Raw genomic sequence first — 26,687 nt, forward strand, 5'->3', positions numbered from 1 at the left:
GCTCCCCGGCGTGTGTGGCTCATGAAGCTTGCTAGTCAGTCGTGGGTCACATCCCTGAGGTTATACACGGCCCTACCTAGATGTTCTTGAGGAGGGGTTTGCTTTGCTTAGATTTGGGTGGCATGGGTGATCATTCAGAATGATCACCGCTAGTGTGGGGGAAATGACTTGATCTGAAGATGTTCATAGAGATGCACAGACTGAGCAGAGGGGGTTTCTGGTGAGGCTGGCTAGTGGTTGATGGTATGCTTCTTGTATGCCGAAGACTGCATGGCCCCTTGCAAAATTCCTCATCATCTCCTGCAGCTTCCACAGCCCAAATAAATGCCCTGAGCAGCTCTTTCTCACCCTGACATTTTCTTTTTTTTCTTTTCTTTTTTTTTTTTTTTTTTTTAAGTTTTTCCGAGACAGGGTTTCTCTATGTAGCTTTGCGCCTTTCCTGGATCTCGCTCTGTAGCCCAGGCTGGTCTCCCTGCCTCTGCCTCTCGAGTGCTGGGATTAAAGGCGTGCGCCACCACTGCCTGGCTAGGTCTGACATTTTGTAATGTAGCTTTGGCTTTTCCAAAGAATAAGTGATGGCCCTGCCCCATGAACCCACATACAATTTTCTCTCTCCCTCCCTCCTCCCTTCTTCTCTCACACACTCTGACACTAAAATGGCACAAGTGTTTTGAAACGCTCTTACAGGGTCCTTCAAGGGTCTCCCACCACTATAGCCAGTGCTATTCCCTCAGGTCAAGCATCCTCCTTCCACACAGGTTGTCAAAACCTGACCCAGAAGGTCCGGTGTCCGTCTGTGTGTGACTGTACCTATGTTGGTACTCCAAACAGGAAAACAGATATGAAGAAAGTCCTTTACATCCTTTGTGTGTAGAGGGGTCTGTGTGGATGTGTAGAAGACAGGAAAACTTGATACAGCCTTCCTCAGAAACTGTCTGTTTTTGGTTTTTGTGGGGTTTTTTTTGTTTTTGTTTTTGTTTTGTTTTGTTTGAGACAGGGTCTCTCTCACTGGCCTGGGGCTTACAGATTCTATTAGGCTGACTGTCCAGCAAGCCCCAGAGATCTGCCCGTCTCCCCTCTCCACTGTCCCGAGCCCTGGGATATCACTCAGAAGCATCCATGCCTGGTTTTTCCTGTGGGTCCTAGGGATTGACCTTAGCGAGTAGTGATTGGAGAACCTTGAAGGACCCTGTAAGAGCGTTTCAAAACACTTGTGCCATTTTGGTGTCAAGAGTGTGTATGAGAAGAGGGAAGGAAGGAGAGAGAGAGGGAGAGAGAGAGAGAGAGAGAGAGAGAGAGAGAGAGAGAGAGAGAGAACCATCCAGCCGCTGTGCGTCTGGCCGAGATTTTGCTTTTGAGGAGTTTTCGGTGAGAAGCTGTTTTTAGCCAATAGGCATCTGTACTTGCCTGCTCCGGAAAACTGATTCAGAAAGGTCAAAAGGTCACCTCCCTGACCAATGATGGGCATGTGCTCTGTGATTAACTGCCCTGGCCATCTGAAGTGATTCTGACGAGCAAGACACGCTAACCCCTCCCCCTGAAATCAACTTCATTCAGAGCCCTTCATCCAAAGGTTATTTGGACGTCTCAAAGGAACGCCACATCCACATTTCCAGGGCATCAGGATTGCTAACAGCTGCCTTTTCTGTGAGGCAAGCCAAGGCTGAGAGCAATTCCTCCGCAGAAAAAGCTGTCTGTGCTGCTTATAGAAACCACTCAGCGGACTCCAGGCTCATGACCTCTTCTTAAGAAACAGGAATTAATAATAATAATATAAAAAATGTGTATTTATATATAGCAGAGCAGTTGGGCACCTGCTCTACTCTACTTTTTCAAAGTTAGTTGCTGAGGGGACAGACGGTCCCAGTGGCTGGGTGCGCAACCAAGGCTGACACTTACCACAGAGCACTGGTAGAGCTGGCTTCTTTGCCAAACACAGAGCCGACACAAAGCTGAGTCACGTGCTTTCGGAACAGTTGATTCAAATTCACACCCACATGGGGTGGCTTACAACCTCCAACCCCACAGTTCCCCCAGAGTTTTCTTGAGTGTGGGCAGCAAAACATAATAAATAGAAGGATTTAGAATGTGGAGATGAACAGAAAATACAGGATAGCCTCGAGGGGGCCGGGAACCTATTCCAATAAGCCCCGACTGCCTCTGCCCTAGGGTATTTATCGAAATGCAAAGGGGTGGCACAAAAGACCTCCTCCCCCAGCACAGCCAAGGGCAGACCATCTCAGACACCTGCACTCAGGCCCGTGGTCCAATCATCCTCTATGCGGACCTGCTGGGTAAAGCCACGAGGAGCCTGAAAATGGGCTCCCACACTCCTGCAACTCCAGCTCCAGGGTATCTGGACCCTGTCTCTTTTGTTCTTCACCCGCAACTGCACTCACTTGTACATATCCCACACAGACACATGTGCATACACACAACTTAAAATTCAACAGTAAATCTTTAAATTTAAAAAAAAAAAAATGAAGAGAGAAGAACCCCATCATCAACATTCGAGCGTCACTTACCTCCAAGATGGCGGCCGACATGCCCTCGGAGACTGAGCTGTTGACCAGTGCGAAGCAGCTCTTCACCACTGCGTGCAGATCTTCCTGGCACATCTCTCGGATCAGCCGCACCCCTGCAGCCCTGAAAGAACAGAGCAGGGTTGGCATGGCTGTTTCAACCCTTCTCAGAGTCCCGCTCAAATTTATCTGAACAATTGAGACTCAACTTGTACAGCCAGTGAAGCTGGGTCCCTTGTTCCTAGCAGGAAAAAAAAAAAAAAAAAAAAAAAAAAAAAAAAAATACATGCTATTTAAATAGATACACTGATTAATTATCTCCCAAGAGGCTATAGATGTCAGCCGAACACATTCCTTCTTCCAAACCTTTTTATTTTTATGTGTATCAGTGTTTGCCTGCATGGATGCATGTGCACCATGTGACTGCAGTGCTCACAGAGGCCAGAAGAGGGCATCAGATCCCCCTGAAACTGGAATTACAGGTGAATGTGAGCCACCATGTGGGTGTTGGGTCCTCTAAAAGAGCAGTCAGTGCTCTTAACGAACTGAGCCATCACCTCTCTAGTCTCCATATCTTTGTTATTTTAAATCATTTTATTTATTTGCCAGGGTCATCAGTAAAAATTATCATCTTCAAGTGGTCTTCACTAAGCCAACCAGGAGGCACATACCTAGAATCCCACCATATCAGAGGCTTCTGATTCCAGTCCGCCCTGGGATATGTATGCAGTGAGACATACAAAGTAGTTTGCCCTGGCCTTTCCACAGATGACTAGGGAAGTCGGGCATCTTACACTTTGAGTGTATCCATTTATTTGCCTATACCTTGGAGCCTAGAGCATGACCTTGAGGGATCATAGGCAACACTAAAGGGCGCCGTACATGCAACCTGCTGAGAGAAGAGTCTGCAATGGGCAAGGTGGGACTCGTGAACCACTCTGCCACTTAGGACTCCTAACGTGCAAGATGCCACCCGCCTGCCACTCTTACCTCCTCACCCGGTCTTTCACTTCCCTTGTAAATGCCGGATCTACCTGGAAAAAAAAAAGAGGGACAAGAAACACTTAGAAACTCTTGACACTTGGGGCTGGCACATGGCTCAGCAGGTCAAGGTCCTTGCTGCAAAAGCCTGAGGACCTGAATTTGATCCCAGAAACTCACATGGAGATAACAGACTCCCTAAAGCTGTCCTCTCCCTTCCACACATGCACCATGACACACACACACACACACACACACACACACAAACACACACACACATACACACACACACACACACACACAAATGCACACACAGTAACTTTGTAATGCTAACCCTTTCGGTGGGGGCAGGCGGTGGAGCAGCTAACTAGCACTCGTAAAGCCGCGGGTTCAATCCCCAACACTGCATAAAGAAGTGTGATGACAAACACCTGCAATCTCAGCACTTGGAAGGAGGCCAAAGGATCAGGAGTTCATTCATCTTCTGCTAGCTACATCGGCAATCCCACGGCAGCCTGGGATATTTGAAAGACCCTGCCGGGGCTAGGGTGAGCCTGACCTAAATCTTAGTCTCCAGAGCATGAATTATAACAGGATGAAAGCCCACCCAGTAGTTCAGACAGGAAGAATACAGGGGGAAAAAACAGAGGAACAGCCCAAGTCTAGCAGTTAAACAGCGAAGACAAGAGGGGAAAGAGCAGTGAGCATGTGGACTGTGTGTGTACCACCTTCTAGGAGAGCCTCGGGGCTTCAAAGGACCCTGGAGCATGCCTACACATAGGACAATTTACCAGTCCAATCCTGCAGGGGAAAGGCTCGCTTTCCTAAAGGATGCAGATGGAATTTGTCATAAGAGCAATCAAGAAGGTGCGTGGGCAGCCTTAGTAAGCCTCTAAGCTTACTAACAAAGTAGTTTGTGGAATTAAAGTTTGTCTTTAATGGGGAGCCCTCTCAGAAATACAGCTTTAAAATCAAGGACGCTCCCCCCAGCTGATGAATAACAAAGTGTGTTTATCCACATTGAGTATTATTCAGACACAAAGAGAAAGGACTAAATTATGTACTAACATAAACGAATCCAGAGAACTAGGGCAGGCATGGTGATGCACACCTGTGATACAGCCCACAGGGGCGGAGGCAGGAGGATCAGAAGTTCAAGGTCATCCTTGGCTACATACGGAGTTCAAGGTCAGTTTGCTGCGGCGGAGCTGCAGAGTCTCTTATCAAGCCTCTTTAAACTCACCACAAACTCCTCACTGAGACATCTGACAAACTGCATCAGACAGACTGCTCCCTCCGTGTCTCCCACCTGACTGAGATTACCAACAGTGAATGCAATTTTAAAACAATTGAAAAAGCTTCCTTCAACACAAAATTCTTGAGTCAGCAAGCTGAAGATGGCTCCCTGGGTCAAGATGCTGGCCAACAAGCCTGGCCGAGTGGGATCTCCAGGACACACATGCACTGTGGTTACATGGGGCCTCCTCCAAAACAAATAAGTAAATAAAGGTGATTTTTAAAAATGAGGGGCCGGGAATAGTGACACTGGCCTTTAATTCCAATACTTGGGGAGGCAAAGGCAGGTGGATCTCTTGTGAGTTAGAGGCCAGCCTGGTCTAACATAGTGAGTCATCCAGAGCTAAATAATGAGATCCAGCCTCAGAGAGAGAGAGAGAGAAAGAGAGAGAGAGAGAGAGAGAGAGAGAGAGAGAGAGAGAGAGAGAGAGACTTATTTTAGGTCAAAAGATGGCTCAATGGCATATGCATGCAACACATAAATAAAATTACATTTTTTAAAACTTTTTTTTGAAAATCCTAGACATTGCTTCAAAGACACAGCAAGGGTGTGAACCAAGTTCACGAATGCCGGGTGCCAGCAGCCCCTCCTGCCACTGGCTCCAGCCGGGCTGCAAGGAAAGCAGACTTCTGTTCTCATTTACACATTGCCAATAGCCATCATGAATTACAAGCACGCTGGCTAGCTGAAAACAGATGCCAGAACGGCGAGCTTATAACGGCAGGTGATATAATGCCATCTTCTAGAAACTCAGTTTCACTTTCTCTTGAGAGTAAGTGCTGTACGGAGCACCTTGAATCCTTCCCACTGCTCAGATGCCTGCCCAGGATCCCAAAGGGCTGCTGGTGGTAGGCTTACTGACATCTCTGGAGCTAATACATGGTTGGGAGTCTGAAGGGCTATGTTATATCAAACATGAATGCATAAGAATTTGTAATTATTCCAAGGAAGATCTGTGCAGAGAAAGCCTTATAGTTATGAACAACAAATTGCTGCTGTTTCAGCTCTTAATAATTAATACTCTGTAGCCACTTAAGCCAGAAGAACATGTGCTTAGCCTTTTACAGTCATTAACTTCGTTCTAGCAACAATGTTATTACAGAACACTTCCATACAGGAGGACTGAGGTCCCGTAACTTCACTAGAGTGCCAGAGCAGGAAAGCTATTGGGCCCACATTCCCATCTGGGCAGACTAGAAGCCAAGCTTTCTTGGTTCTTTCTGCTTGATTTCACCAGATGACTCCCCCAGAAAGGTTGAGGGACAGAGGCTGGAGAGATGGCTCAGCTGGTAAGTGTTTGCCTTGCAACCATGAAGACCTCAGTTCAATCCCCAGAACCTGCATTTTAAAAAGCCAGGTGTCGAGGTTGGAGAGATGGCTCAGTGGTTAAGAGCACTGGCTGCTCTTTCAGAGGACCAGGTTTCAATTTCCAGCACCCACATAGCAGCTCACGCCTGTCTGTAGTTCCAGTTCCAGGGGATCCCACAGACACGCAGTCTGGCAAAACATCAATGCATATAAAATAAAAAGAACTACATCATTTAAAAAAAAAAAATCTAGGTGTCCATACTCATAATCCTAGCTTGGGGGCGGGAAGTGGAGGATACCTGATCCTTTCCCCGAGAGTCTGCCTAGCTGATCTGTGAGCCCCAGAACAATGAAAGATTCTGTCTCAAGACAACAAAGAAGCAAACACACACACACACACACACACACACACACACACACACACACACACACACACACACTATAAAGGCTCTTGAAATTCATGCCATCTTCTTTACTAATCCCCTTCTGGCCAACCTGTGTCTCAGTCTCCAGGCGTCATCCCCCGGGATGCAACTGGTGCCATATCTCTGAAATGCTTTTAATCCCCTTGACTGTCCTGGCTCGAAGCACCACCTCCTCCCCAACTATCCTGCTACCTGCCACCGAGGGTCACCCAGTCTAGGATAGCTCTGCCTCTCTTTCCTCTGCACCCGTCTCCTTGCCTGGATCCCACACAGCGACTAGAACATAGTCCGGTGCATGAGGACTCCCTTCCCACTTCCCATTCCTGAGCCCTCATCCTCCAATTAGCCTAAGCAACTAGACCCTATTACAACCCTCCAGTGAGAGCCTCTTTCTAGACTGGCCAGATGGCTCAATGGCCAGGGTGTTCTTGCCACCAAGAACAAAGACTTAAGTTTGATCCCTGGGACATCCCCATCCCGGAAAGTTGTCCTTTGACCTCTAGATGCGTGTGCCATGCCATGCACACACACAAATAAAAATAAGCAAAAACTGAAAGCCTTTCACTCTACGCGTCAATTTTCACGTTACTATTGTACGTGGGGTTAGTTACTTCAGCCAGGCCATCTTCTTTTTGTCTCTATTAGCGTGCTTTGGCTCTCGTGATGAACTATTTGGGGGAAAGGTAATTTGTCAAAGAAACACGTCGTGTTCTGAGTCATTTGCTGAAATGCAAAGCTGGAGCGTAGCTAAGGAGCCAGGAGCGAGTCGTAAGATGAAACTACAATTGGCTCTGGCTTTCTCTGGGTTTACTTTCCACGTCAGTTCATTTTCAAATCTCTTAGTGAAGCCGGGTGGAACAAAACACAAGGTAAAGAGGAAAGGAAGAGGGGACGTTGTTAATGAAATTTTTAAAGGTAAAAAAAAAAAAAGCATTGAAAGCGGCAGAGAAAAATTCTCATTTCCTCCTTCCAAGGGTGTTTATTTCCTAACAAAATATATTGTTTCAACTCTCGGGCTTAGGGGAAATAATCTTTGCCGTAAGAAGTTACTGGGCAAAGTCATTAAGCTGTCATGCCCAAAGCAAACGTTCCGGCCTCCAGCACGCCTTATCAAAGAGCCAGGGAAGGTACCAGACAAGATGCCTTGTGAGCAGAACACATGCTCCTCTCAAAGGTGGGAACTGAGAGATCAAAGGAGCATTAGAGAAAACCCACGCTGAGCTCAGAGCATCCTGCAGCATCGCAGCAGTCAGAGCAGAAAGAGAATGTTGGCTGTAACTGTCCCTTCTGCCTTCTGTAGCCACAGGACACTACCCCGAGGACAGGAACTGCTTTTTTATGAGTTTTCACCCATAGCAAACTGGGAGGCAGGTACTGCTGTCTTCAGTCATTCCTGCTTTGCAGATGGGGAAACTGAGGCATATGGTTGACTCAGGAGCAGTCAGGTAGTTGTCCCCGAAGTCAGTGAGGGGCATGTCACCCTTCACAGTACAGCCACATGGCCTAGCTTTTCTCACTACACAGAGACAGCAGAAAAAGAGAAGACCTCGGCAAGCACCCGACACCCATATGCTGCATATACATAGTGTATAGGTCAAGCACTCACGTGCATAGGACATCAGATAAATCAAACGTGTGTATACATAAACCGTTTTGAATCCTGTAGTGTTGTGACTGTTGCTGTTCAGCAGCCCCCCATCTCACCCTGCCTGCCCATGACTCCTCCTCACTTCTCCCCTCACTGAACAGGATCTGATGAGTGGCCTCACATGACAGTCCTGTCCCTCTGAAAGGACAGACAGCCTGACACCCTCCTGAGCCCTGAGCCTGGAACAACAGCCAGGTCTAAGAGGCAAGGGGGGAGGGGCTCTTTATTTATTTATTTTTTTTTCCTCCAGGCACTCGGCCTTGAGTGGCAGCTGTCACAATGAGCGGCCCTGTTATGCTCATTTCCAGACACTTCACATCATTCCAGGGATTTCTCCCCTGAGCTCGTAAGGTGTCCTCTGGCAGGCTTTGGGTTGAGAACCTTTTTTAGTGATCGCGGCTGGCTGAGGCACGTGAATGAGCCTACTCAGCGCCTTCACCAGAATCTTCTACCTGACGGGGCTCCAAGGAGCCAACGGGCAGAGGTAGTCGCTGCTGAACTCCGCACTGACTCCCCAGTCACCGCAGGGCTCCGCTTCTTGGGCCACGAGCTAGCCAAGTTGACGCAATGTTGCAAAGAGCCATGGGACATGACCTGGAAAAGCTAAGTAAGCCTGCCGAGCATCCCACTTAGACCACAAGTGCTCACTGAGACACGAGTGTTCTGCAGAGAGCAAAGGCAGACATGGACCAAAGGAAAATTCAATGTCGAGACAGGAAGATTCAGGAGGCTTGGGGAGGGGGAGGGGCGGCCATTGAAAACAAGAATATTAATGTGTCCTGACACTTGGCCACTTGGCAAACCCACCCACCTCATCGGCATGTGAGCCCCTAACACCGCACGCAGCAAATATTCAGAGTCAAGTACAAAATGGTTAAGTCTCCTCCCCCTGCTCCAGACTCTGAGCAATGATAAATTGAGCGCTTGAGAGTGACCGTGTTAGACGTGCGGAAGTTTTGAAATGGTAAAGGCTGAGTTTGTATAGAGGGGTCAGAGAAGAACATCTGAGAAGGGCCGCACCCGAGCCAGGCCCGACACTGGGGAATTTCATCTCAAGAGAAGCAACTGTGTGGCCTTCGGGAGGGCGTGCCACTGACCCGTGGACAAGTCTGCAGGATATTTTCTTGATTGGTGATTGATGTAGGCAGGGTCCAGCCCCCTGTGGGTGGTTATCACCCCTGGGCAGGTGGTCCTGGGTCATACAAGAAAGCAAATTGAGCAAGCTGTGAGGAGCAAGCCAGTAAGCAGCACTCCTCCATGGCCTCTGCTTCAGTTCCTGCCTTCAGGTTCCTGTAGCACCCGAATTCCTGCTCTGGCTCCCCTTCATGATGGACTGTGAGCTGTAAGTCAAATGAACCCATCCCCCTGTCTGATTTTCGTTATGGTGTTTATCACAGGAACAGAAAACACACTAAGATGGGAAGTCAGAGAGTGAGATCTTGATGTGATGGAGCTGCCTGTGTTGTTTGGGGCAGGGCGATTATGGAAGGATTTGGGAGCTCTGGGGTGAAGGAGATGTTGAGTGTCCAGGGCTTGGTGGGCTGTGGTGATAGGAGGCTGGAGGATAATGCCAAGGGCGGCGCAGATGATAGAGACCTGGCTTATGGGTCTCTGAGGGGAGTCTGAGAGTCTCTCAGAGGCTATCAGGACCATCCCTTCATGTGGTGTTTTAAATTGCAAGTCTGGTTTCTGATTTGCGGGGATGGAAAAGTAAGCTGTGATTAATAAGAGACCAGCGCCATTCAGGAGGAATCTTCCAGAAGGTGTTTCCTTGGCATTGGCACACAGAAGCAGTGTTTCAGAAGGTAAATGCTGCATCTTAAGCTGGCGGTCAAACTTAGGGTGTGGAAATCCCCCCACATGTTCCTGGTTTGAGGGGACTCATGACAGCAACCTATGGCAGGCAGGGCTGGAGTCCCTTCAGAGAGGTCAGGAGGCCATTGATAGAGGTATAGTATCTATAATGTAATGGAGGCTTCAGGCTTGAAGGGGTCATGGAGGGAATCTGAGGCTTGATGCCGTGGCTGGGGGTAGGGGTGGGGGGGGGAGGGCCAGAGTAACTAAAGGGAGCCCAGACAGAAGATACAGGGGAAGGTGCAGCCTCAGTTGCAGTGGTGACCCCAGGGTCGAGGGGTTCATGGAAAGAAGCTGAATCTTGGCAATGGGAGAGATCACTGGTGAGGGTGAAGCCTTCGTTTCAAGGAAGACCCCAGAATATTGGAGATGCCAGACGATGGAGTGACCACTAGGGACAGTGGCAGGTGTGGGGTGAAGCTGACTGGAGTATGCAGGACAGACAGTGTGTACTGTAGTGACAGAATCAGAGAGCTGGGACTGTCCAAGCCCTTTGGGGCCTGGTTCATAATGGAGTCCCAGATGTCGAACACTGAACTATTTACACTGTTGGAGTTCGGATTTGCTTTGGTCTGATTCTAACTGTACCCTGGTTCTTCCCTCTTCAAATAAGAAGTGTGCCGAGTTATTTTAAATTTTATAGGAAGCCACTGTGAAAAGACTCTAAACTTTTAAAATGTTGGGATTTTTCTGAAGACTGCAGAACTTCTAACACTGTACTGGGTATTATATCATGAGGTTAACATGAGATCTCTTCTCACTGTGGCCTCTGATATGGCTATACAGATCATAGTCCATGATTGTGTGTGTATGTGTATGTCTGTCTTAAATTTGGCTTCACGTGTACCATTGGACAACATTTGGGATTTGTTTCTCTCTTGCCATTTATGTGGATTTTCTGGGATTGAACTCAGGCCAACAGGCTTAGTAGCAAGCACCTTTACCCACAGAACCATTTTACCAGCCCCCTCCCCATCTTGTTTGCCTTTATTAGCATCCCTGGCCTCATTCTAGGTAAACACAATTCTTTCCAAAGGCTGTGAGAACACGAGGAACAGCTGTGCATGCTGGGAAGGTCTGCGGGGCACTAGAATAAGACAAATAAATGAGGCTCTGAGAAGTTGTGTAAAGTGGTCACTGGACACTGGGGTTAGGGGGGTGTTTCTAAACCAGTGAGTGAAAGTGAGGCCAGCTCCTTGATTAATACAATGGAGAATCTGTTTCCTTCCAATGAAAGCGCTTCCTCCTGGATGGAGGTGGCTTAGGAAAGACACAGGGGAGTCACCGGACTCACTGGGCCTCCTGAGGTCACAGAAGCAGGGAAGTGGTAGCTAGGGAAGAGAAGACTCTTTGGGGGAGCTGTCTGAAAGTTGGGCAGGAAGCCCCAGGGATGCATCATCACCCAGGCTGGGCGGGATTGTTGGTGTTGGAACTAGCTGCCTCTGAGCCAACCATGTTCCTGTCAATCATACCCATAATCTCACTGGTTGGCCAAGATGGACTTGTATACATACATTCGTTTCCTCAGTGTGTGAATACTCTCTCTATCAGGGTGTCAGTTAGCAAGCCTCCCAGCTTGCCTGTCACCACAAGGTGGTGGGAGAGGCAGCTCACACTGCATAGATGAGAACTCCATTCAACGCCATAGACAATTTCTCTGTTTTAGCTCAGATAGATTAGTGCTATGATGTACTGTAACTTGGGTGACCTACAAACTTAGCAGAGAGTCACAGAGGCTCCAGGATCAAGATATTAGCAGGCTGAGCGTTTTATGAGGTGTGCTTCCTGGTTCATAGGTGGTGGCCTCTTGCTAGGTCCACACACAATGAAAAAGTCAAGGCGCTTCCTTGGGGTTTCTTCTATAAGGGCACTAATCACACCTCCGTCCCCTTGATGTAGTTACCTCCCAGAGACCTCCTCTCATCACATTGCAAGAAAGGATTTCAGCAGAGGAATTTTGGAGGGAAAGGTGCATAGTGGAAAGCCTGGAACAGAGGCCACATGAAGGAAGGCAGAGTTCTTATGGCCATGTGGATCCCATTGGGCTAGGAGCATGAAGTTCACTCTGTTTTTTAAACTGCTTGGGGTAAATGAAAGTCCACAGAGGCTAGAGGCTGGATCTGATTCTGGGTTCAAGAGCAGTTCTGCATTCACAGTTTGAGCAGTTAAAGGGTTTCAGACCATAGAGAGAGTTTGGCTTATATATTTTTATATGAACCACCAACTTTCCCATAAGAATTATCCAGTTATCCTTGGCAACAGTAAATTAGTTTGGATTCATTGTAATCTTTACAGTAAGTCAGCCATAAAGGTGAACAGCAGCTATAATTAGCTTTGCTCTGATCTTTCCTTCCCTCCCTCCCTCCCTCCCTCCCCGCCCCCTCTCTCACCCACGTGGTTCTAGGAAATGAATCCAGAGCCTTGCACATACAAGTCTGACAAGTGCTCTACCCCTGAGATATGACCCAGATGATTTTCATTTTTTAAATATTTTACATTTATGCATGTTTTGCATGTACGTATGCATTACATCACATGTGTACAGTGCCTGAAGAGCCAGATGAGGGTGTTGGACCCCTTGGAACTGAAGTTACAAATCGTTGTGAGCTGCCATGTGGGTGCAAGGAACCAAATCCAGGTCCTCTGGAATAGCCAGTGCTTTTAATGGCTGAGCCATCTCTCCAGCCCTATGCTTCTGATTTTTAAAAAGGCAAATTATGAGACAGCTCAGTAATAGAAGGGCTTGCCACAAAACCTGACACCTGAGTTCAATCATTAGGACCCACATGGTAGAAAGACTCCCTCAGGTTGTTCTCTGACCTCTACATGTGTACTGTAGACACATGACCACCCCTGCACATAACATAATAAAATGTCATAAAAAGGCAGACTTACTTCAGTTTCTCAAAGAGAACAAACACCTAGATATATAGGAGAGGAACATAAACTAGTTTTAGAAAATACGTAAGTATGGGTTGGGGATTTATCTCAGTGGTAAAGAAAAAGAAAAAGAAAAAGAAAAAGAAAAAGAAAATACAGAAGTTAATAGAAGAGAAGCCAGAGAGATGGTTCCACAGTTAGAGTGTGTACTGCCCTTACAGAGAACCCGAGTTCCATTCTGGGCACCTGACAACCACTTTTGAATCCAGATCTAGGGGATTTAATGCCCTCTGCTTGTCCCAGTAGGAACTGCACTCACACAACACACACACACACACACACACACACACACACACACACACACACATATAATAATAATAATAATAATAATAATAATAATAATAATAATAATAATAAAACAAAAAAAGCAGCCATCAGGTAGGCATTCACAGCACTTGGACTCACCTCGGGACCTACAATCACCATGTAAACATTGGGCTCTTCTTGATGCCATTCTTGGGAAGAAAAAGAAAGAAGAAAAAAGACTTTGAATGAACCTAACATGGCTTCAAGTCACAGCTAAGAAAACAATTCAGCTTAAAACTACAAATTATTACAGGCTATGTATTGTGTACTCTTAGGTCATTAAGCATTCAACCACGCTAAACAGGATCGATTTCATTTATTTAGAAGGCCTATATGAGGTATTGTATGCTTTTACATGAAGATTTGTTTCCTTTTGGGCCGGAGAAATGGGTCAGTGGTTAAAAGCACTTGCTTCTCTTGCAGAGGATCAGAATTTGGTTCCCAGCACCAACACGACAGCTCACAACTGCCTGTAACTCCAGTCCTGGGATAGGGGAGTCCCAATACCCTCCTCTGGTATCTACAGGCACTGCACACTCATAAACAAACACATAAAAATAAGGGGATATTTATAACAAAAAGTGATAGGATTTTTAAAACACTCTTTTAGCCTTATAATTATTTCCAATTTTTCTGCCATCCTTCATACCAGAAGCTACAAGTCTACAATAAAGTAATCCAATAAATTACCCTTCTGTCTGTTTCCAAAGTGATCATCTAGAAATGGTTCTGCTTATGTGCAAAGAGCAAAAAAAGAAAAAGAAAAATGATCCCACCAGGCAAGACAGCTCACAGTGTCATCCAGAACTTGAGAATCTGAAGCAGGAGGATTGGGTGTTCAAGGCCAGCTGGGGCCAGCCAGTAAGAACACAACACCAAGCAAGGCACATTCTCTATTCACAAATATACATGAGGAAGGGGGACACTGGACCACATACCTGAGAACGCGTCTACCAAGTACAGAGGATCCTTTACAGGCCTGAGTCCGCATATTACCAGGAACACATATAGGTTGTCTGCATTTTGGTCAATCTCTACAACATAAGAATGGAGGATACAGCTAAGTTATGCAACAGCAGTGACACCATTGTGGCATGCAGACCAGAGGTCCCCACATTGGCCTTCCTGCTTCTTACGTGTCCTCTGACTGCCTTGCCACACATTAGCTTCTCCAAGCATAGGTAGACCTGAGATTCACTCTGCCCGTGAAATGCAAGGTCTCTGCCATAGAGAGGGAGGGGTGGGGCCTGGGAGAGCTGACCCAGTCACTGGTGATAGGAGTCAGCAGTCCCAGGAAGGACTTGGGCACAGTTCCCGTTGAGAAAAGTGTTCTTTTCTTGATGCAGCTAGAAAAGTGGCGTATGGATGAGCGTACTCAGGAATTCACAGATGCATGGTAGGTATGAGCATATGTCCCTGGGAATAGGAAACACACACATACGTCTTGCCATCCTGTTGTTTTTTTTTTTCTGCATATGCCAGTTGGATTTGTCAACTATACCTCAGAAAATTGTAACAGTTCTAAAAGTAGATGTATATGTTTGTAGAGTGCTTTTTTTTCCCATTTGTTTCTATTTTGTTTCTCATGTATAGTAGATGAGATAGTGTCTCCTGTAATAGTCCAGGCTGGCCTCAAGCTTGTTATGTAGTTGAGGAGGACCTTGAACTTCTGATCCTCCTGACTCCACCTCTCAAGCTAGGACTACTATACACCACCATGCCCAGTTTATGCTGGGATCAAACCTTGGCCTTCCTGCATGTTAGATAAGCACTCTACCAATGGAGCTGTCTGCATTAGCTTTGAAAAAGACAGAGAGGGAAAGAGGTTGGAGAGATGATTCAGCAGTTAAGAGCACTGACTGCTCTTGCAGAGGACTCAGGTCCAATTCCCAGCACCCACATGGCAGCTTACAACCATCTCTAACTCCAGTTCAAGGGGATGTGATGCTCTGATGCCTCCTTCTGGCCTCCATGGGTACTGCATAAATGTAGTGAGTAGACATATGGGCAAAATACTCATACACATGAACAACAATAACAACAACAACAATAATAATACAGAGAAGGCCTAGGAGTGCCAAATCTATGATGTAGAACCAGCAGTGGGTACCGGTCTTGGTGACTTTTCTCATGATAAGTGAAGCTGACTTCCTCACCCCTGGCCTCTAGATGGAGTGGGAACCTTCCTGGCCAACAAAACACAGGACTGTGTCGATATGTGACCTTTGAGCCTTGGTTGTGAGAGACCTTACCGCTCCCTGGTCATCTGGCCACACAGCTTTCTTGGGAAAAAAGACTTCATAATGAGGCTCATCCTGGCAGTGTGAAGTCCCAGACCTGAGGTGAGGCTGGGCATCAGACACATGAGAGCAAGAAGGGAACAGCATTGATGGGCCGGGAACAGCACTGATAGGCCCGGAACAGGCAGAGGCTGCCCAACTGAGCGACAGAGCTACAACAATTCACACCTACAAAAATCATGAGAAATGACCATAGTTGCTTGAGATCAGGAGATGATTTATGGCAACTGGTAGATAATTGATTTAATAGCAACTATTAATAGACTCAGAAGAAAAAAAAAAGATGGTCTAAAACATAAGCCTTTACAGCCTGTGTAATTGGCCATCAAACTATGCACGTACAGAGCTATCTGTCCGAGGATGGGTATTTGCTGATTTTTTTTTCATGCAAACCATTTTCTGAGCTTACCTAAGTCTTAAGAATGAAAATGGTATATGTGTCATACATGTAGCTATGTACATGAGGGTCCCAGGTCAGCAAGGAGGATAGCAAGAGTGACTCTGGACAGAACCACACTGACCATGAAGACTCTGAGCCCTGTCTCAGCAAAGCTTTAAAAGCAATCACAGTGGCTGGGGATGCAGCTCAGGGGTGGTGTGTTTGCCTTGCACACCTGAACTCTATGGTTTGATACCAGTGCTACCCCCACACTCATACACACACACACACACACACACACACACACACACACACACACACATTTTAAGCCAGGTGAGGTAACATATACCTTCAGTCCTGGTAATTAGTAGCCTAAATCAGAAGGATAACATCAAGTTTGAGGTCAGCCTAGGCTAAACAGTGAATGCAGGACCAGCATGGGCTACAGAACAAAACCCTGCCTCAAAAAAAAAAAGAGAAAAAGAAAAGGAAGAAGGAAAATTCTAGGTGAATATGATCAAGAAACTTTATATGTAGGGGCAGGAGAGATGGCATGGTGGTTAAGAGTTCTGACTGTTCTTGCAGAGGACCCAAGTTTAGTTTAGCACTCATGAGGCCACTTGCAAGGGTCTGCAACTCTAGCTCCAGAGGATCCAATACCCTCTGCTGGCCTCCTTGAGCATTGCACCCAAGTGCACACAACCACACAGAGATATACATGCAAATTTAAAACTAAACTAAAATATAAAAAAAAAAAAAACATGGCCAGGGTGGTGGTGGTTCATGCCTTTAATGCCAGCACTCAGGAGGCAGAGGCAGATGGATCTCTGTAAGTTCAAGGCCAGCCTGGGCTACACAGTGAGTTCCAGGACAGCCAGAGCTGTTAGAGAAACCCTGCCTCAAAAAAACCTAAATAAATAAATAATAAAGCATTATCTATGTATGAAAATGTCATCATATATAATGTCATATACATATGCTTCATGCATAATTAATATATTGTTTAAAAAGTTACCACAGTCTCTGAATTAAATTTGATAGTATCACTAAGCTATTTTGAGGGTTCTATATTTTTCCACCAACACTCTGGATTTTCTACCTAATCTTAGTAGATAAACCTTAGCGAATGCATATTTGACTAAAGTCTGAGCCAGAAGCTACGGATAGAATGTGGTCTCAAGGTCGGAGAATTGGAATTCAGGCACCGGAATCCAAGGTCAGGAGTCAAGTGATTGTCTTTAATAAATGATAAGCTATTCTCCTTAATAAAATCTAAGGGGAGGACAGGTCAGGATGAGGAAGCAGCCCAAGCCTTGATTCCCAGGGAAGAGCTGCTAATGTCTGCCTGAGCCTGAGACTAAAGGTCTGCTTGGGGACAGAGATCAAAAGTACCTTTAAAAAAATTTGCTTATTAATTTCAGAGGAAATATAATTCTATACATGGTGAAAATGAGGATCATTTTTAGCTAAAGCAGGAAGTCTCAGTCCAACACACAGGGTCTGTGTATTCACACACACAACCCTATTGCTACATAGATGCATCTACAGCATGTGGACATACACAGGAGTTCATATATTCGGAAATGACAGTCAGGGTGGAACATGACTCCAATCTGCTCACACTCTCGATGTAGGGAATCAAATCCATGGGAGGAAGAAGAGGGAAAGGCAGGAAGGCAGTGGGAGAGCCGTGAGGACCCCCAAGATGGGAAAGTGGTCTCATTGAAATGGGAGAAAAAGGGGGCTGGAGAGATGGCTCAGCGGTTGACTGCTCTTCTAGAGGTCCTGAGTTCTATTTCCAGCACCCACATGGTGGCTCACAGCCATTTATACTAGGACCAGATGCCCTCTTCTGTAATGCAGAAATTCGTGCAGGTAGAGTACTCATATATGTAAAATACATAAATAATAAATAAATATTTTTTAAAAGAAATGGGGGAAAATATAAATTACTGCACCAAGATGACATTCCAAGAGCTCACGTAATTGCTTGGGGAGACTTGGCACCTGGTAAAAAGACTCTTCTGTGTCTCTGTGTGACATAGGTGATGGGGACATTGATTCCTTATTGTTCACATGAGTCACCTGCTTGGAACAACTGCTTGAACACCTCTTGGTCCAGTTGGGACGTACTGGGGAAATCTGGCCTTGTACCTTCTGAGATAACCCAGATGGCTTGGAAAGACAGCCCTGGAAAGAGGCTGGTCCATGGACCTCATCTCTGATTTCCACAGGATGCTGCCTGTTAGTTAGAGGAAGTTAAGTGCTATATTGCAGCTGAGAACCCATGATGCCTGTGTGTCACATGCAGCATTTGCACACAATGAAAACATACTGTAGGGCCTGGAGAGACCCCAGTGGTTAAGGGAACTGGCTGCTCCTACAGAGGACATGGGATCAGTTCCCACTACCCATATAGCAGCTTACAACCACCTGAAACTCCAGTTCCAGGGGATCTGATGCTCTCCTCTGGCCTCTATAAATAAAAATTAAAATTAAAAACACTTAAAAGTACACATGCACACACACACACACACACACACACACACACACACACACACACACTTTAGACTTCAGGTGGATAATGATAGAATTCCTCTCCTAGAAACGGGGTTCCTACAAGGTCACTAATATCTTGCAGGACCTTGCTTGGTCATCTATTGGGAGAGCCTGTCTCACCTTGGGCAGGCAACTCTGGGAGGCAGGAACTTCAGGAAGGAAATGTGAGCGACACCATACAATTCTTTCTGCCCTTTTTTCCCTGCAAGAAAGAGTCTGCTCCCTCACTGTGTGCACCAATAAACACAGTCCCATCTATTGAAAGGTTAGAATCTTGTCTCCTTCTGTCCCCTGTCTCTTTAAACTGCCTCCAAAATCTAATAGATGGGACTGTAGAACAATGAAAGGGCTTGCCTAGCTTGGAGGAAGCCCTGCATCCACTTGCCAGCCGAGTATAAACCAGGTACGACAATGTATGCCCACAATTCTAGCACTCAGGTGGAGGCAGGGGGGTTAGAAGTTCAAGGTCATCCTCAGCTACACAGCAAATGTAAGGTCATCCTGGGCTACATGAGACCCTCAAAAAGTAAGTTATTCAAATGAAAATAAATAAAATAAAACTGCATACTTCAGACTGACGACAGGCAATGTACCTTGATGTTTTCTATTCAGTAAAGTGCTTACCCCCAACTCTCTAAATTGATTTCAAGCCTCCTGCCCCAGAAGACCCTGGAGGGAGACGGAGTTAATCCTATATCCGTTGCGCCTCCTCAAAATCTTTTTGCTGGGCTGGAGATTAAATGTAATGAGAATTCAGGAAACTAAATTAGAGAATGACAGACGAGGGCATTCCATGCCTGGTCTTCTTCAGGAAATAAAAAAGGTTGGGGAGGGAATGAAGAAAGAAAATTCGGAGAAGAACCTAGTGTGTCCTGCCCACAGATAGAAGGCTCATTTTCAGACAGATGAACGCTCAAAAACCCCAACCACAGAACCAAGGGCTAGAGTCCAGCACACTTGGACTCAAGTGCAGTGGTTCTCAACTTGTGTGTCGTGACCCTTTGGCAAGCCCTATCTCCAAAAGTATTGACATTACAGTTCATAACAGTAGCAAAACTGCAGTTATAAAGTAGCAATGGAAATAATCTTAAGGTTGGGGGGGGTCACCACAGCAGGAGGAACTGTGTTAAAAAAAGATGCAGCATTAGGAGGCTTGGGAACCACTGGTCTAGTGAAGTGACTTGGCAGGCACCCTCTAGCCTGTGGTGGCTTTAAGGCAAAGTGATGTGTGTGTTCTTAGTTTTTCAAAGGGAGCAGAAAGAGATTGGCTTGCAGAGGCATGGATAAAGCAGGTGCTACCTAAAGCTTGAGTGACTTTTGTTCAGCCTATGCCTATAGCCTTCCCATGGCTTCACACACTGGGCTAGGTTGAGTGTAGGTGTGAGCCCAGTCCTGGCATGTACACAAGCATGTGTGTATTTAATACAGCTCGGTGGCCAGCAGAATGGTATTTTTATCTTTACAACAAAATACATTTTGTTGTTGTTGTTTGGTGGTCTAGCATCTGCTTCCAGTGATAGACGAAACACGATGCTATCTGCTCACACATGAGAACAGCTGGGAGAGCTAAATGCCAGTTGCTGGCGCTTCTTCCATCATTTTTCTGTTTTGTTTCTTGAGGCAGGGTCTGACGTAGCTGGCCTGGAACTAGCTATTCAGCCCAGGCTAGATTCAAATTTTTGAAGAACCTTTGGCCCTTGCTTCTGGAGTCCTGACATCACTCCAGAATACCCTGCCTTGGCACCTCTCCTATCCCTCACCTGTATGTGTGAGAAGGAAAGGCTTGAAGAACTTCAGCCAAGGGCAGGATGCTGACTGGACTCTAGATTTTTGAAAAGGTATCTTGATTCGCGGCTGTATAAGGAATGGAGATCCGGCGGCGCCTTCACCCCATAGGAAAACCAAATGGCTTTTCTTAGGAATAGGTGGGGTGTGGGTTTTAGAATGTTGGGGTCTCTATTGTATTGAAAAACAAATAGGGTTGAGAGAGTGGGGGGAGGGTGGGAGGAGAGTCAGGCATGGTGGTGCACATCTGTCATCCCAGGACTTGGGAAGAATCAGGAGTTCAAGACCAGCCCCTACTGTATAGCAAATTCAAAGCTACATTGGTCTACATGTGATCTTTCTAGAGGAAAAGGAAGAGGAATAGGGAGCGGGGGAGGAAGACAGTGAGCAACATGTGGGGGCATTTGTGGGGTATGTGTTTGGAGAGGGGAGAGATGAGATAAATAAGTAATATAATGAAATAAATAAAATGGATAGTGGTTAGTTTGGCGACTTGACACACTCCAGAAAGTATCTTGGGAAGAGTCTCAGTGGAGGGTTGTAGAAGCTGGCCTGTAGGTATATCCATGGGGAATTGTGTTGAGGCGGGAAGACCCAGCCCACTGTGGGCAGTACCATTCCCTGGGTTTGGCTCTTGGACTGTATAGAGAGGAGAAGGTAAACTGAATGTAAACGTCCAGGCATTCTTCACTCTGCTCTTGATGGTGACTGTGGTGTGACCAGCTGCTTCAAGTTCCTCCATGATGTCCCCCAAAGACCGCCTGTCACCTGAACTGTGAGCTGAAATGAGCCCTTTCTCTCCTAAGCTGCTGTTTTGTTTGTTTTTTGTTTTCTTTTTCTAGGTGTTTTCTCACAATAACAGGAAATGAAGGTAGGATAGTGGAAAACGGAAATCTAGAGAGAGTAGCCTCGTGGATCTAAGCCTTCCTCTTTCTGTGGTCCTGGGTTTGATGGCCTGTGATGTGCTTTGCTTTAGATGTATAGGTTCTTACCAGTTATAAGCAAAAAAATTGCAGAACACTGTGTCATAACAACACTGGACATGTACTTGGAAATGGATAGGGAACCTCACTGACCACGTGAGGAGCTTGGTATAGACACTCATATCCTCAGCAGAGGAGCCAGCCATAAGGAGCACAGGAAAAACCAGTGCAATTCTGTGGATGGCCCTTAAGCCACCTAACCACTAGTGCTCAGTGGATCTGTTTGAATATGGAGTCTTGGTGGCATAGAACTGGCTTCACATTCTGAACGGATGCAACACTGATTTGTGAGCTAGGGCTGGGAGGTCCGTGACTGAGCAGTGTCAGAAACTGCAGCATGTTGAACAAGGGACAGCACTATCAAAGTGATATCAGGTCGGGCGGTGGTGGCGCATGCCTTTAATCCCAGCACTCAGGAGGCAGAGCCAGTCGGATCTCTGTGAGTTCGAGGCCAGCCTGATCTACAGAGTGAGATCCAAGACAGGCACTAAAACTACACAGAGAAACCCTGTCTCAAAAACAAACAAACAAACTCAACAAAACAAAAAAAAGTGGTATCAGGGGCCTAAGAGATGGCTCAGTGGTTAGGAGCACTGACTATTCTTCCAGCAGACCCAGATTCAATTCCCAGCACCCTCATGGTAGCTCATAAATACCTCTAACTCCAGTTACAGAGATCTGATGACCTCTTCCCTGAATTCTACATGTTTTGTATGTACATGGTATGCAGAGATATGTGTGATGAAATATTCATGCACATAAAATAAAAATAAATACTTTTTTAAAATAGCATCAGATGGCCAGGCATAGTAGTGTACCCATTTTAATCCCAGCACTCAGGAGGCAGAGGCAGGTGGATCTCTGTGAGTTCTAGGCCAGCCTGGTCTACAGAACGAGGTCCAGGACAGCCAGGGCTGTTACACAGAGAAACCCTGTTTCAAAAAACAAACAAAACAAAACAAAAAAATAGCATCAAATGTTTAAGGAGCACCCTCCATACCCGAGTGACTATAAGAACTTAGAGGGCATTTGATCACTAAGAGGCCACATCAAATCCTCCACATCTTCTCTTCTCATCATCTGAGGCACAAAGGAGTGGCAGGTCACAATCTCAGATCATACAAACTCCAGAAACCCAGTGAGAGAGCAGGGCTAATAGGCCAGGCCATCCCCCCAAGACCAAAATTCAACAGAAACTATAACTTGTACAAATGGGAACTCACACCTGATTGTCAAACCCACAGAAGAACTCTAATAATAGCTCCCTTGCTTCACTGTCTTCCTCCTGCAATCAGCTACCCCAGCCACAGCCAGGGTCTCCCTGCACCCAGGGATTCCCAAAAGACGGAATTTCTAACGGTTCACATTGAGGTGGAGCAGTAGCCCAGTCAGCCTGTGGGGGAAATGCCTTCGGTGGAGTATTTTAAATCTCACTCAACTGCAAGCCCAACCATCAGCCCTGAGACTAAGGGGTTTGATGAAAAGCCACTCAGCTTTTGGGAATTATGGGTCTCAGTTATGCCTCCATCGTGTCCTATAATATATTGAAAGTGAAATAACCTCCAGGCAGGCAATTTAAAGCCACCACCCCCCAAGTCCTGAAGAATTGCACCCACATGCTGACATGAAGAAGCAGTGGGGTCTCAGGGGTTCATTTGTAACGCCGAGAACAGCCACACTGCTGTCATAGGGATTGATGAACGTGCTACGGAAATTTTTTCTAATAAAATGCCTGGGATTTTTCTCTTCAACTGAAACTAAAGCTGACATGCACTCTGTAGTGGAGAGTTTAGGTGAGACTTTGGGAGTGGAAATGGGCTTGGAGTGTCCTTTAATGTCCGCTGTGGATGGGGAGCTGGTTTCAAATTTTGAGTCGTGGAAGTTTGTAGCAAAGCCTCTATCTCCAACTTTCCCCTCCAGGACCCCACAGTTTAGACCCTGTTAACACTATGAAATACTGGGGCTGGGGAGATGTTCAGTCAGTAAACAACCGACTTGTAAGTGTGAGGACCTGTGTTCCATCCCCAGAACCCATGTAGAAAAAAAAAAAATGCCAGGTATAGGGGTATGTATTTTTTTCGTGGTTTTGTTTGTTTGTTTGTTTGTTTGTTTTTTCAAGACAAGGTTTCTCCATGTAGCTTCAGAGCCTGCCCTAGAACTCACTCTGTAGACCAGCCTGGCCTTGAACTCACAGAGATCCTCATGCCTCTGCCTCCCGAGTGCTGGGATTAAAGGTGTGCACCACCACTGCCGCCCGGCAGGGTCTGTGATTTTAATCCCAGTGCCTGGAAGATGGAGACAGGATTCCTGGGACTGACTGGCCAGCCATCCTGCACTACTTGGTGAGCTCCAGGCCAGTGAGAGATACTGTCTCAAACAACAAAGTGGATGGGTCCTCAGGATGACCTGAGGTTGTGCTCTGGTATTCACACATACCCAAGTGTGCACACTTAAACACCACTCAACAGTGTTGTCATCTCTGGGAAAACATGTTGGGTTAAAACAGGAATTCATGTCCTCCAATCTCATGTCAGTAGGCAATTTTACCTTTTCTAGCACTTATGACCCAGAATAACTGGGTGGCAATCTAATTGGGAATTTTGATCCCTTTAAAAAAAAAAATCATATACTGCAGGCCTTGTTTATGGACAGCCTATATTTAAGACTCTGCACAGTAACCTTCTGTTCAAGCATCATTGCTGAGCTTATTTCATACCATGAGTGGGAGCCCAAGTGGTTACGTTTCTCTGAATTCCACCAGAAGCTGGAAAAAGCCCCTCCCCCACGCCACCATCCGGCTGTGTCCTGATGCCACCCTACCAAGTGACCATCTCGCAAGATGCCTGGGGAGCTCAGATTAAGTGTACAGTCTCTCCCGGAAACCAGCTGTTGGGACTGCCTCCTAAGAAAACATCTGGGCAAATGCATAGAGAACGGAGGTCACTGCAGATCAAAAGCATTATAGACAAAGAAAAGCAGGGTCCAGCAAAATGGTTTGAAACAGGGAGCTAATGGCAAAGGATGCTTCTGGCAAGCATCCAGGAAGGGAGCCATACCTTACCTGATTGCTGGAGGAAGGTGTTCCAGTTAAAGTTGGTATTTGGTATCGTTGCAATTCCTGGTGGAAGGAATATGAAAGGGAAAAAAAAGTGAAGTTTTGGTTCTTAGGAATCTATTCAACTTCCTGGGCACTACAATGGAGTTTCCTGGACCCCTCAGCAAAGAGACTGGGTGCATATCTGAATGCCAGGGACATACCATCCTGCTGGACCACCATGCCACTGGGCGGTACAGACTTGAGCTCTTTGAAGAGACTCAGGAAAGTCTTCTAAAACATCCGCACTTGAACTCTACCACACTGGGTAAAGGCTCACCTTCACCTACAATTCCTCAAATCACCATCCGCTCTGTTATTTCCTCCGATGGATTTAAACTAAACTTTTTGTTGTTGTTAAAAAGAAAACAAACACCACAAACATTTCAGCCAAGAGTGATGGCTCATGCCTGTAACCTACACCTAGGAGGCCGGAGGCAGGAGGATTTCATCAAGTTCCAGTGGAAGCCTGGTGTGCAGAAGAGGGCTCTGAAGAAGGGAAGCAGAGAGAGGAAAGTTGAAAGAGAGAACCAAGTTAGGCGGTGATAGTGTATGCCTTTGATCCTAGCTCTGGGAGGCAGAGGCAGGTGGATCTCTGAGTTAGAAGCCAGTCTGGCCTACAGAGTCAGTTCCAGGACAGCCAGGGCTACAAAGAGAAATCCTGTCAATAAGAAAAAGAAAAAAGAGAGAAAAAGGGAGGAGAACCGAGTCTTAAAAGTTGTCCTCTAACTTTCATGTGCGTGCAGTGGTGTGTACAAGAACACAGATGAGTGAAATAAATGCAATAAATTGTAGGTGTATTGCATATGCATTTTAATAAATTACATATATATGTATGTATATTTAAAAATTCTTACCTTGACTCTGGACAAAGATCTTCCCAGTAGCATGTGGCTTTTGAAAGGGAAAGAAAAGGGGGGAAAGTTAGTTTGACAATCCAACCATTCTATGCTTTTTAGAGATCAAGTTAATTAAATACCCCTTTGGAACCATCTTGAAGTCAACCACAAGAGCTTGTTAGGGGTACAGAATTATTTCCACTCCTAATGGGTTTTGTGTCTCTAAGAAGAACAAAGGAAGGGAACCAATGGGGGCTGTCAGCAGGAGAGTCTCTGAGGCTCAGGAGTGCTGAGGCCAAGGAGGGTGGGGAAGTGCCATTCAGCCAATGTTGTCCCTAACTGGAAAGGGGGTATTCCTCACCGCTCAGGACCAAGGAGGAAGAGGAAGAAAAGGAGAGAGGACTGGGAGAGGAAAGGGGAAGCGGGAGAGAAAGGAGGTGTGGGGAAAGGAGGAAGAGGAGGTGGGCAGAGACCAAAGAGCACAGTGGTGGCCAGTGAGAAGGACAGGGTGACCTCAAGACCCAGCAGCGTCCTCGGTGTTCTCTCTTCCACTCCCTCCCTCTTCTCTCCCCCTCTCTTCCCTCTTTGTGCCAAAATGCCAACTTCTCATTCTTTGTGGTGTTCCCTGGTGAAAGGGCACAAAGCCACTAAAGGGCAAAGAGTCCATGTCTCCAGGTCCTGGAAACGGGGGACTAATAATCATTAAATGACACATTTGAACACGGAGGTGGAAGCTGGAGAAGCGCCGGAAATTCTGTGTTCCATGGCAGAGGGGACTCGAAGATGCCAACAGCTGTGGTCAAAAATAGTCCCCTGAAGGTGAGCTGTGGGGACCAACACTGTGTAACTTTTTATCTTGTAACAAAAATATTCTGATGAAGGCAGGAAGGGACACTTGAAACCGGAGGTCACCATGCCTGTCGTGTGTGTACATATTACAGGCACACACAGTATATGTTGGGGGCACAGCGCCACACACACATACAGGCACACACAATATATATCGGGGGCACAGCGCCACTGGTAACAAAGCAAGGCCCTGACACTGTAAGGGGTACACATACTGGTCCTCAAACTAATTTATCAGTTTGGAGAACATGCTGTGGTGATACAGACCTGCCAGGCAGACATTCCATCGAAAGATAGGGAGCCAGCCACAGGTCTGAGGAAGAACAGGTTCCAGAACACTGAGGTTCACTCCAGTTTGAATTTTGCCTCAGCCTTACCTTTTTAAATCCCTTCACTGTCCTACTCAAGACACTGTACAGAGGATATGGGTGTCCTTGAGGGGATCTCTTGAAATGCCAAGCCTTTCAAGAGGAAGTATTTTTAAAAAAATCACTTCTCAGCTTGGCAGAGTGGTGTCATGTCTGTAATTTCATCACTTTGGATACTAAAAACAGGAGGGGCCAGGCGTTGGTGGCGCACACCTGTAATCCCAGCGCTCGAGAGGCAGAGGTAGGCAGA

General features: G+C 46.4%; 1 protein-coding gene across 2 annotated transcripts in view; it reads right to left on the reverse strand.

The window, feature by feature from the left end:
• Glt1d1 (glycosyltransferase 1 domain containing 1) overlaps positions 1-26,687 on the reverse strand; it is a 70,123-nt gene that overhangs the window by 13,982 nt on the left and 29,454 nt on the right. For both annotated transcript variants that reach the window (XM_036172465.1, XM_036172466.1), the window contains 6 exons: positions 25,239-25,275; positions 24,349-24,405; positions 14,220-14,315; positions 13,381-13,430; positions 3,513-3,556; positions 2,526-2,646 (listed from right to left, as the gene is read on the reverse strand). In XM_036172465.1, the coding sequence (XP_036028358.1) occupies positions 2,526-2,646; positions 3,513-3,556; positions 13,381-13,430; positions 14,220-14,315; positions 24,349-24,405; positions 25,239-25,275 (405 nt within the window). The remainder of the gene's footprint in view (positions 1-2,525; positions 2,647-3,512; positions 3,557-13,380; positions 13,431-14,219; positions 14,316-24,348; positions 24,406-25,238; positions 25,276-26,687) is intronic.

The sequence above is a fragment of the Onychomys torridus genome, chromosome 22 (assembly GCF_903995425.1).
Source record: "Onychomys torridus chromosome 22, mOncTor1.1, whole genome shotgun sequence".
Taxonomy (NCBI): domain Eukaryota; kingdom Metazoa; phylum Chordata; class Mammalia; order Rodentia; family Cricetidae; genus Onychomys; species Onychomys torridus.